At 49.4% G+C, this 13,397-nt stretch overlaps 1 protein-coding gene across 1 annotated transcript in view; it reads right to left on the bottom strand.

The window, feature by feature from the left end:
• LOC109868070 (proline-rich protein 36) overlaps positions 1-13,397 on the bottom strand; it is a 57,742-nt gene that overhangs the window by 40,108 nt on the left and 4,237 nt on the right. Inside the window, exon 2 of the mRNA XM_020457483.2 lies at positions 6,425-10,422. Within this exon, the coding sequence (XP_020313072.2) occupies positions 6,425-9,342 (2,918 nt within the window). The 5' untranslated portion in view covers positions 9,343-10,422. The remainder of the gene's footprint in view (positions 1-6,424; positions 10,423-13,397) is intronic.

The following is a 13,397-nucleotide window of genomic DNA, read 5'->3' as shown; positions in this document are numbered from 1 at the left end:
CCCATCCTCCTAAGAGCGCTCTCAACCTCTTCTAGTGAAATCTGGGCCTCCATCACTTCTCTAATGTCCTCCGGCAACCGCCCGGACAAGTGTTCTAGAAACACATTTCCCTGCTCTACATCTATTTCCCTTTCCTTAAATAAACCTTGGAAATGATCAGTTGTCACCCTGACCATATCCTCTGGTTCTCTAACTATACTACCATTTTCTTCCCTAACGCCATGCATTACCTTCCTACTCTGTCTGGCCCTAACCGACTTAAAGAACATAGCAGAACAAGTCTCATTATGTTCTAGAAAGCCACTATGCGCACGTTCCAGGAAAGGTTGAGCCTTCCGCTCCTGCAACTCCCTGAGCTGCGCCTTTAGGGTTGCGGATCTCTCCCAGTCAAACGACCCACCGAGGTTGCCTGCCTCGTATTCGAGTTCAATTAACCTTTGGATACGATCCACCTCCCTCCTCTCCTCCCTTTTTTTCCTCTTGCAATACCCTATTATAAAAGCCCTAATCCTCACCTTAACTAATTCCCACCACTCTAACACCCCCTCGCACATGGACCGGAGCCTTCAAGCCTCCAAAAGAAACCATAAAACCCGTCAACAAAAGCCTGCTCCTCCAGCACATCCTGATCTAACTTCCAGTACCCCCTACCAAAGAAGCAGACTGGCGACCCCACCTGCAGGAGCACCCCGTCGTGATCCGAAAAGAAAACAGGCAACAGCCGCCCAGACAACTTACCCAAAGTTGCGCCATGTAGGCGCCATGTAGGACCGGAAATTTTCGGAGTAGTGTGCAGACCACCATCTACCAGACCATGGCAAGCCATTAGCCCGGCAATGGCGCCTGCACTGCTATCCCCCCCTATTCCTAAATCTGTATTAAAATCCCCCCCCTATCACTAATTTCCTATTTGTGACACACAGGGGCGTCAGACAGTCCACCATCTCCCTCCTGTCTGCCACCACCTGTGGCCCATACACCACCACTAATCTAAATTTACAATCCCTTATCGTGACATCCACCCCTATAACCCTCCCCTGCATTACCACAAAAGAATCCTCCACTTTTACCTCCCTGTGCCCACACAAAATCCCTACCCCCGATGAGTGCACCCCCCCAATACCCCAAACCGACTCCCCCTTGTCCCACTCCCTCTTAAACCTACTAACATCCCCTCCATCCCTCAGGTGAACCTCCTGTAAAAAACAAAAATCAAACCCCACACCCTCCAAATAACTAAAAACCGCCCTCATCTTAACAAAATCCCTTAAACCCCTTACATTTAAAGTAACAAAAGTAAAATTAGACCCCATGAAAGAATCAAATAAAAACATGTAATACACTCAAATTCTAAACCCAGACAGAAAAAAAAAAAAAACAGGAGACTCACCCGATGCTCCCCTGCTCCATATCTACCGGTGAGAACACCATCCGTACTCCCGACATCCCCCCCTCTTCCTCCATCTCACCAACCCAGGATGCAGGAATAGTGTTTGGCTCCGGGGTGCCCTGCACCCTGGGTCTACCCCCACAATCCTCCCCCTCCCCAGTGCTGCAGCTGGATTGGAAAAAAATCGGGGAGGCTGAGTCCCCAAACAAAAAACTCCTCACCTCCTCCTGTACCCAGTCCTGAGTCTTGTTAGGTGTGTCCCCACCCAACAGAAGTTGAGGGCCTGGGGAAACCAGCAGCAACCCAGAGGTTTCTCCCACCCCCATCACTCTCTTGGCCATCCCCTCCCTCTCACTGTCGGCCAATCGCACCCTCCTCTTCATTCTCTTCTTTGGTGATGGCGGCAGTGGAGAGATACCACCCTCCCCCGCCAGCTCCTCCACCATACCCCTCATCTCTTCCACCAGGGCACTTTCCCCCCAGTCCACTTGCTCTTCCACCGTCTCCTTCTCCAACACTCCTCCCTCGCTTTCTTCTCTCTCATGCTCCTCCACTCGGTTGCCTTCTTCCGCCGCTTTTCCTGGTTCTCCTACTCCCGTGCCTTCCGTTTCCTTCTCTCTTCCATCCGCCGCTTCTTGTTCCTCCTCCTTCCTTGCGGCCTTCCCCTCTGGACCTGTACTCTGGTCATGAGGCTTGCTTCCTTCCCCTCCTCTTCTTCCCCCATCCCCCGCTCCTGCTCCCCCCCCAGCCGCAGACGCATATGACCTCTGACGAGCCGGGCACCCCCGCCACAGGTGTGCTGACGAGCCACACCCGTGGCACGCCTTAGGCTTGTCACAATCCCTCGCCTCGTGTTCCTCAGATCCACAAAATCTGCATTTTCTTGTGCTGCACGAGGCGAATATGTGGCCGTAGGCCATACAGCGCCTGCAAAATGGGGGCTGACGTGCATAAAACAACGTCCCCCTGTCAGCCCCTAGGGAGAACATAGCAGGAGGATGGAGGTAGCCACCATGTCCCTTTGGGTCCTCTCTGAGGAGGGCCTGGAAGCCTCTCCTCCCATTCCAAAACCCAAGGGAGTCTTTGAGGTGCCTTGCTGAGGAGACGTTATCCATGTATCTCCCCAGAAAGGCCCTCACCTCTTCATCCTTAACGTATGGGTTGTAAATGTTGACAGTTACAACCCTAAAGTTATTCTTCGCCAGGCTTGTTATTTCATAGTGGCTCATCGGCCTCTCACCTCCCACTGCTCTTGCCCTTCTCAGGATATCATCGTGTTTCTCCTCTGTATATAGTGCCACGTCGTATGCTCCCTCCAACGAGTTGCCTTGGAAACAAAACACGTCCTTCACCGTCAGCTTTAGAATCCCCATCAATATTATCCTTCCAAAAGTTTCCCGTCCTAAAGGCTCCAACTCCTTTTCCTTCCAAGCAAACCGAATCGTGTTGGCCAGCCCAATCCCAGGGACCGACCGTGTTGATGGATTTAGCACCATCTCCGCAAGGAGAATGGTGCTCGTTCTCTTCTCTTCCAAAACAAGGAAAAAAGAAAAACCAAAGTGACTGAGCCTATCTGGTGCAAACTAACACTGAGACAGGAACAATCACCCACGAAACACTCAAAGAATATGGCTGCCTAAATATGGTTCCCAATCAGAGACAACGAGAATCACCTGCCTCTGATTGAGAACCGCCTCAGGCAACCATAGACTTTGCTAGAACACCCCACTAAGCCACAATCCCAAAACCTACGAAAAACCCCCATACATAAACACAACACAAAATAAACCCATGTCACACCCTGGCCTGACCAAATAAATAAAGAAAACACAAAATACTAAGACCACGGCGTGACACTGATGTAGGCTGCGTGTGTCTGGTGAGCATCCTTCCCACTGCTAGAGAACAGAACTTCTTGCTGCTCTGCGCACCCAGTGCTGCTAATACTCTGCTTATCGTAGGAGACTATCCAGTCCGAGTCACCAATGGTCGAGAAAGCGAGTCCGAGTCCAAGTCACCAACGGTCACCAAAAGTCATGAACTTGGTCCTGGACTCGAGTACTACAACACTGTCTTTTACTACGTCCGTTTGACGTCATGGTCTGGTTGTATACTGTTTGTGTAATAAAGAAGATTTGTTAACGTCTTTTTAGCAACCAGGAAAATACGTCTTTACCTGATCGTAACCTGGTTACAAGACAAGGATGACAATCAAAATATGACTTCCTTCCCCCAACGTTTGATCTTGTTAGGAAAAATACATCTTTACCTGGTTGTAACAGAGACCATCTGGTTATATGACGTATTTTCAACCACTTGTCATATAATGCAATGTTTCCCATATAAATATGGTTCTGAGTACAGTCATACATATGTCATCCCACCCAAGCGTTCATATTAGCAACCACATTACATTGGTGATTACACCATTCATTATTACAGAATTTCTCTCCAAAGACCACATGCATGTCTTCTCCTCTCCTGGAGTTTTCCTAACCTCCTCTGATCTAACATGTTGGTATGATAACGATGGTGGAGAAATCCGTAAGCAGCTTAGAAACGTGGGAAGTAGATTAATTAAAGTGCTGATGGGAATCATAAAGGGTTTACACTGAGAGCCTGCGCCGCAGCTAAAACCAACGCCCGCACTCGCATTACCTCATCATCAGCACTGATCACTATCGCTACTCGCCAAATTGAGGAAATTGTGGAGAAATTAGGTGCAACTCATCACACAAAAAAAAATATGCTATGTATTTATTTATCGTTTTGACGTTTCGGAAATTTGGGTCGGAATATGGAAAGAGTTTTGACTTGTTGTTGACGTGTTGGATTTAATCACAGATTTAATCTCTTTCTCTCTCCCCTCAAATCAAATCAAATCAAATTTATTTATATAGCCCTTCGTACATCAGCTGATATCTCAAAGTGCTGTACAGAAACCCAGCCTAAAACCCCAAACAGCAAGCAATGCAGGTGTAGAAGCACGGTGGCTAGGAAAAACTCCCTAGAAAGGCCAATACCTAGGAAGAAACCTAGAGAGGAACCAGGCTATGTGGGGTGGCCAGTCCTCTTCTGGCTGTGCCGGGTGGAGATTATAACAGAACATGGCCAAGATGTTCAAATGTTTCTCTTCCCATCTTTCTTTCATCTGTCATATCCTCCTCATACCCCCCCCCCCTTCTCATCTCCTCCTCATTTTCACCAAATGTACATTTCATTATGTCTGCACTGCACAGTCAGGCTGCCAAAGCATTTACAGCATCACAAGGCTGGACTGGCCTACAAATAGATGGGCGGTAGAACAAGAATGCTCAAACAAAACAAATGTCCACCTGTAATACGAAGAACGCAACATGAGTGATATCGGCCAAGGAGTGATATCTACCAAAAATAACCCTCGATACGATTCCAGAATGAGAAAGAACATGTTATCGTGTCAATATGATCACATTGTATTGGCTGGGGCCGATTCATTTTTGAAATGGACAAATTATTTGCACAAACAATTACCTCTTTAAGCAGAGCTATGACAACTTATGTGTGACATTTACTTTCCAGGCCTTCGTGTTCCTGTGCTCCAAGGCATTCCTTTATTCTTATTCCAACTTTTGAACTGTTTTCTAATGCCAGCAGCATACCAGCCTGCGTCCCACTGCTGGCTTGCCTCTGAAGCTAAGTAGGGTTGGTCCTGGTTAGTCCCTGAATGGGAGACCAGATGCTGCTGCAAGTGATGTTGGAGGGGCAGTAGACAGCACTCTTTCCTCTGGTCTAAAAAAAATCTCCCAATCTCCCAGGATGCAGTGATTGGGGACATTGCCCTGTGTAGGGTGATGTCTTTTAGATGGGACATTTAAACGGGTGTCCTGACTCTCTGTGGTCACTAAAGATCCCATTGCACTTATCGCAAGAGTATCGGTGTTAGCCCTGGTGTCCTGGCTAAATTCATGATCTGGCCCTCATACAATCATGGCCACCTAATCATCCTGACTGGGTTGGCGCCCCCCCTTGGGTTGTGCCATGACGGAGATCTTTGTGGGCTATACTCGGCCCTGTCTCAGGATGGTAAGTTGGTGGTTGAAGATATCCCTCTAGTGGTGTGGGGGCTGTGCTTTGGCAAAGTGGGTGGGGTTATATCCTTCCTGTTTGGCCCTGTCTGGGGGTGTCCTCGGATGGGTCCACAGTGTCTCCTGACCCCTCCTGTCTCAGCCTCCAGTATTTATGCTGCAGTAGTTTATGTGTCGGGGGGCTAGGGTCAGTTTGTTATATCTGGAGTACTTCTCCTGTCCTATTCGGTGTCCTGTGTGAATCTAAGTGTGCGTTCTCTAATTCTCTCCTTCTCTCTTTCTTTCTCTCTCTCGGAGGACCTGAGCCCTAGGACCATGCCCCAGGATTACCTGACATGATGACTCCTTGCTGTCCCCAGTCCACCTGGCCGTGCTGCTGCTCCAGTTTCAACTGTTCTGCCTTCTTATTATTCGAACATGCTGGTCATTTATGAACATTTGAACATCTTGGCCATGTTCTGTTATACTCTCCACCCGGCACAGCCAGAAGAGGACTGGCCACCCCACATATGCTCTCTCTAATTCTCTCTTTTTTTCTCTCTCTCGGAGGACCTGAGCCCTAGGACCATGCCCCAGGACTACCTGACATGATGACTCCTTGCTGTCCCCAGTCCATCTGACCGTGTTGCTTCTCCAGTTTCAACTGTTCTGCCTTATTATTATACGACCATGCTGGTCATTTTTTCCCTCCTCTTTTTTCAAAGTAACCAATTTAATTAAAAATGTATTCTCAAAATGCAAGTAGGCTTATATAATTACAATATTGTCTTATTTTTTATTTATATATATATAAATTTTTTAAATAATGCCAAGCAGGCATTATGAATATGGTCCTGAGTCTTTCATGGTCATCGCCCTTTAATTTATATTTTCAGGAAATATTCAGAGCTGAAGCCGAATCTGCGTTGGCACAACAATGTATTATTGTAGCTGACTGTTATTGAATGGCTCAGTGGGACTCACTCACCCATCTCTCTCTGCCTCCTTCTTCTCCAGGTCCTGTATGACGTCCAGCAGGACCTTGATGGTGTTCTGGCTAGTCTCCAGGACCCCCTCCATGCTGTGGAGCTGGGTCTGCAGGCTCCGGATGTCGTGCAGGGGCCCGTTGGGGCCCATCAGTTTCTCTGCTACCCAGGTCGGATCCAGTTTACTCCTGGCCCCCGACACCAGCCCCCCCAGGATTTCCTGCACCTGCCTCAGGGTGTCAGCCTGGGTGGAGGTCAGGGGCCCAACCGTGGGGCCCCCTCCAGAGCCAGAGCAGCCACGGGTCCCGGACAGGCACTGGCCAGGGGGGAGAGCTTGCTGGCTGTTGGGGGTGTTGGTCCCAGAGCAGAGAATTTTATGGAGGGCCCCAAGCTGAGCCCCTAGCTGAGCCTGAGCCTGGCCCAGGCAGGTGGGTCTGGAGATGGCCTTGGTGGGCGAGGAGCCCTGGTCCGCCTGGTTCCCTTTCAGAGGGACCGCCAAGGGTGTTTGAGCTCTCTGTTTCAGAGAGCTGGCTCGAGGACAGGGCATGGGTGACCCTGATCTTCCTGACCTCTCCTTCTCACTCGCCCGCCTGAGCAGGGGCGCCTGGCAGGCCGAGCCTGGGGTGCAACTCACCCCCTCTTTGCGTGGGGTGTACGGGGGAGGGGGTGGGGGTGGTGGTGGAAGTATCCTCCTCTCCCCCCTACACTCCCACTCTATCACCCTCTTGTCCTGAGTGCTGCAGTTTTGGGCCTGAGGCGGGGGGGTGTAGGGGGGCGCAGGGCGAAACGTGGAAGTGTAGAGGGGCACAGTTTTCGTTGGAGTTGCACAAGATGGCGCCGTTGGAAGTGTATGGTAGGGTTTTACCATTGGAGGCGGGGAGTTGCAGCTTTTTACAATGGGAGAGGGAGAGGAGCAGTATTTTATTTGAATGTGGGCGGAGTAGGAAGGTACTACTGGAGGTTGGGAGGAGCATGGTGGTACGGTCTGACATGGGGGGTTCCCAGGTGGTATGGTCTGAATTAAGGAGATGTAGGCAGGGGCAGTTTGGGCTGGGGGATGGCATGATGTCACAGTTGGAGGTGGAGATATGAGTTGATTTAAGGAAGAGCAGGATAGGGCAGTTTGTGTTAGGATGGTGCAGGGTGCTATATTTGGAGTTGGTGTTGGGGTGGGGCAAGTTGGGGCAGTGGAGGGGGCTAGAACAGGAGTTGGTTTTGGGTCATGGCCATTAGGGGCTGTATAGGGGGCTATCGTTGGAGATGGTGGTGCGGTGGGACAATTTGGATTTGAGGGTGTGTTTGTAGTTCTGGCGGTGCATGTTAGTTTGGTTGGGACCATTTCAGTTTGTGTAGCGAGAGGTGGAGTGGTTTGAGCTTTAGATGGAAGAACAGTTGGAGGAAGCACAGATTTTTTCGGTGGATATTTACAGATAGACCGGGGTGGGGAGGCGCAAAGCAGAGCCACCAGTGGTGGTGTTTCACAATATGGATGGGTGGAGGTTGGCACAGTTTTAGGTACGGAAGCATAGAGAGGCACAGTCTGAGTTTTGGGGGTGGAGGGTTCCACAGTCGAGGGAGGTGGGGAGGCGCAGTGCTGCACGGTGGGAGGAGGCGGGGAGGCGCAGTGCTGCACGGTGGGAGGAGGCAGGGAGGCGCAGAGACGGTCAGTTTGTGTTTGGGTGGTGCAGGGCTGCACAGTTGAGGGAGGTGGGGAGGTGCAGGGCTGCACAGTCGAGGGAGGTGGGGAGGTGCAGGGCTGCACAGTCGAGGGAGGTGGGGAGGTGCAGGGCTGCACAGTCGAGGGAGGTGGGGAGGTGCAGGGCTGCACAGTCGAGGGAGGTGGGGAGTTAGGAGGGGAGACACAGGGACTGTCTGTCTGTGTGGGAGTGGTACAGTAGGACACCTCCCTTCCCGGGTCACTGATACCACGGTTCATGCGCCATCTCCTCCTTACTTGGGACAGAGTTGCACTCCCCTGGCGTTTAGATCCCTCCCTCCCACAGGTCACAGAACCGCAGTAGCAAGGCTCTGCAGTGTGCCGAAGCCAAACTGGGGGAGGGGAAGAAGAAGAGTCATGCCTGGAAGAGTCCACGTGATTCCCAACAGCAGGGGAGCTGGCGTTAGCCTCAGTGTTAGCCTCGCTAGTCCTGAGGCAGTGGGGTTGGTCCACCAATCCCTGTTTAGCCTTAGACCCAAGGCCTTTTCCATCTATAGATGCAGGTTCTGAAATGTGGTTGTGGGTAGTGTAGTACTCATCCTGTTTATCGTCCTGTTCGTCATCCCCATTCACCCCCACCGAGTCCCCCACATTTCGGTTGCGCGTGCTGACAGCCGAGGGCACCCGTGGCTTGGGCTTCTTGAGGCAGGAGGGGGTCTGGATGGCCATGCTGGCGCACTGCCTCCGGGAGAGAGGTAGTGTGAGGGAGCAAGGCCGTGGGGGTGATGGTGGTGCCCAGCAGCGGCGCGTGGGCCCCGGGGTAAGCGGGTGAGGGGGCGCCCGTGCCAAAAATGCTGCCACTACCTCAATAGTGTCTGCCATATCTCCTCGGACAGCCCCAACCACCGAGGCCTGGTTGGAGGAAACCTCATCCCCCATTGACCTCTCTGTTAGCCATCCCTTGGGGGCCATGGGGCTCATGGGGGTGTTCTTCCGCAGGGGGTGGGGGCTGTCACGCTCAGCGGCAGTCCTCTCTGGGCCTTTGGTTCCAGCGCCAGTGGTCCCGCCAACAACGCCATCCTCCAGGTCTTTGAAGCGCACCTGATGGGTGCGGTTGCGGCGGCGCTTGAGGCGGCTTTCGATGTCCGGCGAGTCGCGGTTGAGCAGCACGGAGCGCACGGTCATGGCGCCAGGTGGTTTGTCGGCGGTCTTGCTGTTGGTGTATTGGCCAATGAGCAAGTGATTCGGCTCTTTGCTCACCATGTCTCCTGTGGCGTCTTGTTCTTCCCCCCGACATCCACAGTCCCTGCAGGCCGTTTGACGTGATAAAGTCCTCTGTCAGAGAGTAGGGAGTAATTCTATTCTATCTCAATGCAATTTGTCTGTTGACAATTTGTTTCTTCTCTATGACAATGGGATACATGTAATGTCGCATTTGTTGAGCTGGAGGTCCATCACCAAGCAGATCTGGGGCGACAGCTGTAGCTTGTTGGTTTGAGTGATCATAGAGGTGATTTGAGATAACTGTCACACTGCCGTCCGTCCTGCCATCCCCCTTCTGCAGCACTCCATAGGACTGGTCCTTTCTCAGGTGTGTGTGTGTGTTTCTCTAGCTATCTGACTTCCTGAGAAATGTAACCAAAGCCAGAAGGTCTGTGCTTTGCTCAGACTATGGATAGAGAGAACTGTATTCTGAGCTTTAACATCATAAAGTAAGTCTTCAGGGTGAACCGGAGTCTCATAGTCCACAGAACTTCATTTACTTATAATTTTCGTCCACTCAGCTTCCTGATTTCCGTATAAAGAGCAGTTCCATAGAGCCGCAATAAAAGTATAATAACGTCAGCACATTAAACATGGGAGAAAGTGCCAACTTAAAGTATGCCTCGTACAAAATCTACATCTAAAAGAGGACATGTTATTTCACATTAAATAAGTCAGAAGACCCAGAAGAGAGAGGTGAGCGTGAGAGCAGGGCACACAGTTATGTTGCATGACTCCTGGATGCACTCAGCGCCAACGTACCTCTAATAACATCCCAGGAGATGGAATCGTGACAGGGACACTGTATCTACCAGCGAATAGGCACAGCTCCTCTGAATACACCTTATCCATCCTTCCTATCCCCCGAATATACAGGCTAGCCCTTCCTGTCCGCTTAGCATTGTCCCAGGGGGCTGGAGAAAGAATGGATTGGTAAGATGTGGGACAGCACTGTGCGACTCCCCATAATGGTCTATCTTCCTCTCTCACATTCTCTCCCCTCTCTTTCTCTCTTCCAGTACCTCTTCTCAGTGACTCATCTTCCACTTTTTGTGCAGGATAACAGAATAGCCTGGGTTCCTGAGGTGACCAGAGAGAGAGAGAGAGAGAGAGAGAGAGAGAGAGAATTAGTCTTCATATTGTTGTCATCACATTTCCCGTGGAAGATAATGAAATGGACCTCATAAGAATGAAGTTCATATTAACCTAGCCAGTTGTTAAACATTCATAAGAGCAGGGTCAACAGAGAAACGCACAAAGTGTGAGTGAAGGGGAGATTAAGTGTCTTTTAAGATAAGTAATGAAAAGGAGAGAAAGACAGAATGAGGGAGCATTGACAGAGAGAGGGAGAGAGTGTGTTTGCTTGTGTGTGAGAGAGAGAGAAACAGAACAACACAGATAGAGAGAAGAGCAAAAATAATAGACATACAGACAGACATATACTTTCAGTGATTGACAAGTGTCCTGCCGTAACAAGATGCTTTGTGACAAGAGGCAGGCCTGTGGTCTGACAGTCTCTCTGTGGAGCCAGAGACAATTAGTGTTGCCTCACAGCTCAGAGGTTATTTAGGGAATAGGGACCCCAGGGGCCATCGCTGTTATTTACGTTCCCTTTTTTTTCAGATCTTGTTTCTTTTTATAAAAGAGGAACATCTTTGTCACAGCCGTCAACCTTTTAAAAACACGATTATTAGGATGAATTATAATTGCAGTCACGCTCAATGGGCCCGGGGAGGGGATGGGGAAGGAACCGTGGGCTCCTGCACAGATGTGAATCAGTTAGTGGATGTGGAAACCACAGGATTTCATCCTTGTTTTACATCCATGTTACCGCTGCGGTGTGGATCTGTGTACCGACGACCTGCTTAAATGTGACTCACTGAGGAGCGTGTATCAGACTTGCTAATGATGATACCTCTTCATTGCTGCTTTGAAACACAATGTAGTGGGGACACAGTCATTCACTGGAATTAGAATGATTTTGTTGTTATGGTTATCGTGCTAGATGTGAATGAAACTTTATACACGGAACAAGAATATAAACGTAACATGAAAAGTGTTGGGTCCCGTGTTTCATGAGCTGAAATAAAAAGATACCCGAAATTTTGCCAGCGCACAAAAGTTGTATTTTTCTCAAATGCTGTGCACACATTTTGTTGACATACCTGTTAGTGAGCATTTCTCCTTTGCCAAGATAATCCATCCACATAACAGGTGTGGCGTAAGCTGATTAAACAGCATGATTATTACACAGGTGCACCTTATGGTTGGGATAATAAAACACCACTCTAGAATGTGCAGTTTTGTCACACAACACAATGCCACATATGTCTCAAGTTTTGAGGGAGCGTGCAATTGGCATGCTGACTGCAGGAATGTCCACCAGAACTGTTGCCAGAAAATACCATTTAATTTCTCTACCATAAACTGCCGCCAACGTCGTTTTAGAGAATTTGGCAGAGCGGCCTCACAACCGCAGACCAGGACCTTCACATCTGGCTTCTTCACCTGCGGGATCGTCTGAGACCAGCCGCTTTTGAAACGGTGTGTTTTTGCAGAACTGAAGAATTTCAGCGCAAACTGTCAGAAACCGCCTCAGGGTAGCTCATCTGCGTGTTCGTCATCCTCACCAGGGTCTTGACCTGACTTCAGTTCAACTTTTGATGGCCACTGGCACGATGGAGAAGTGTGCTCTTCATGGATGAATCCCGGTTTCAACTGTACCGGGCAGATGGCAGACAGCGTGTATGGCGTCGTGTGGGCGAGCGGTTTGCTGATGTCAACGTTGTTCAATTAAATGCTTTGGCAACAGCTCTGGTGGTCACTCCTGCTGTCAGCATGCCTATTGCAATCAACAGCCTGATCAACTCTATCCGAAGGAGTGTCACACTGCATGAGGCAAATGATGGTCACACCAGATACTGACAGCCCCAACCTTATTTTTAAGGTATCTGTGACCAACAGATGCATATCTGTATTACCAGTCATGTGAGATCCATAGATTAGGGCATAATGAATTTATTTAAAATAACTGATTTCCTTATATGAACAGTAATGCAGTAAAATATTTGAAATATTTGATTTCTGTTTTTTGTTCAGTGCAAATGATTAACGATCATTGCAGCATTGAAACCATGTAGTGGGAGGACAGACAGTCATTCATTTGAATTAGAATGATGTTTGTTGTAATAGTTATTGTGCTGTAGCTCAGATAGTCAAGCATGGCACTTGCAAAACCAGGATAGTGGGTTTGATTCCCGGGACCACCCATAAGTTAAAAAAATTAAATAAATGCATAAGTCAGTTTGGATAGAAGCGTCTGCTAAATGACATATATTATAGTGCTAGATGTGGACAGGCCTTTATGAATGATACAGGATCATGAAATACTGTAGTTCAGTGGTGTCTATAACAGAGCTGTATTTTCTTCCTCTTTAATGGCCAGAATTTGATCAACACTATTTCTTAACCTTGACGGTCATCCTCCCCGTTTCCTCCTTCTCCACTTCCAAACTAAATTTCTCTCTCTCTCTCTTTCCTCAATCTTCCCTCTGTCCATGAAGAGTGTTTCCCATTCACCCTTCACCCTGACAGATTTCCCAAGTTCCACTCGTTGCAGAACCATTACCCTCCACTCATTCTCCTCCATGTCAACCCAATTCCACCCCTCCCTATCTTTCTTTCATCTACTCCTTCCTTTTTTCCTTTTTTTCCTTACATTTAAACTCACATCCCGTCTCCAACCCTCTCTTTCTCCCACCCTCTTTCTCTCTCATTATCCTCCTCTTCTCTCTCTCTCTTTCTCTCTCATCCTCACCCTCTCCCTTTCTTTCTCTCTCCCCCTCTCTATCTCTCTCCCTCCTCTGCACCCTCTGTCTATCCACCCCCTCTCTCTCCCTCCATCTCTCCCTTTCTCTCCTCCCACTCAGTCTGCAAACTGCCCTGAGATCAAGATTTACGCCGACAGTTTAATGAATCCAGTGCCTCTTAATGCTCGGCACACTCTTGTGGCTGAGGCCCAGCCTTTCCTCATGTGACATTTCCATGTTAAGCTT

This window comes from Oncorhynchus kisutch, linkage group LG23, assembly GCF_002021735.2.
Source record: "Oncorhynchus kisutch isolate 150728-3 linkage group LG23, Okis_V2, whole genome shotgun sequence".
Classification (NCBI taxonomy): Eukaryota; Metazoa; Chordata; class Actinopteri; order Salmoniformes; family Salmonidae; genus Oncorhynchus; species Oncorhynchus kisutch.
The sequence above is the reverse complement of the archived record's forward strand: the minus strand, read 5'-3'. Positions and strand labels throughout refer to the sequence as shown.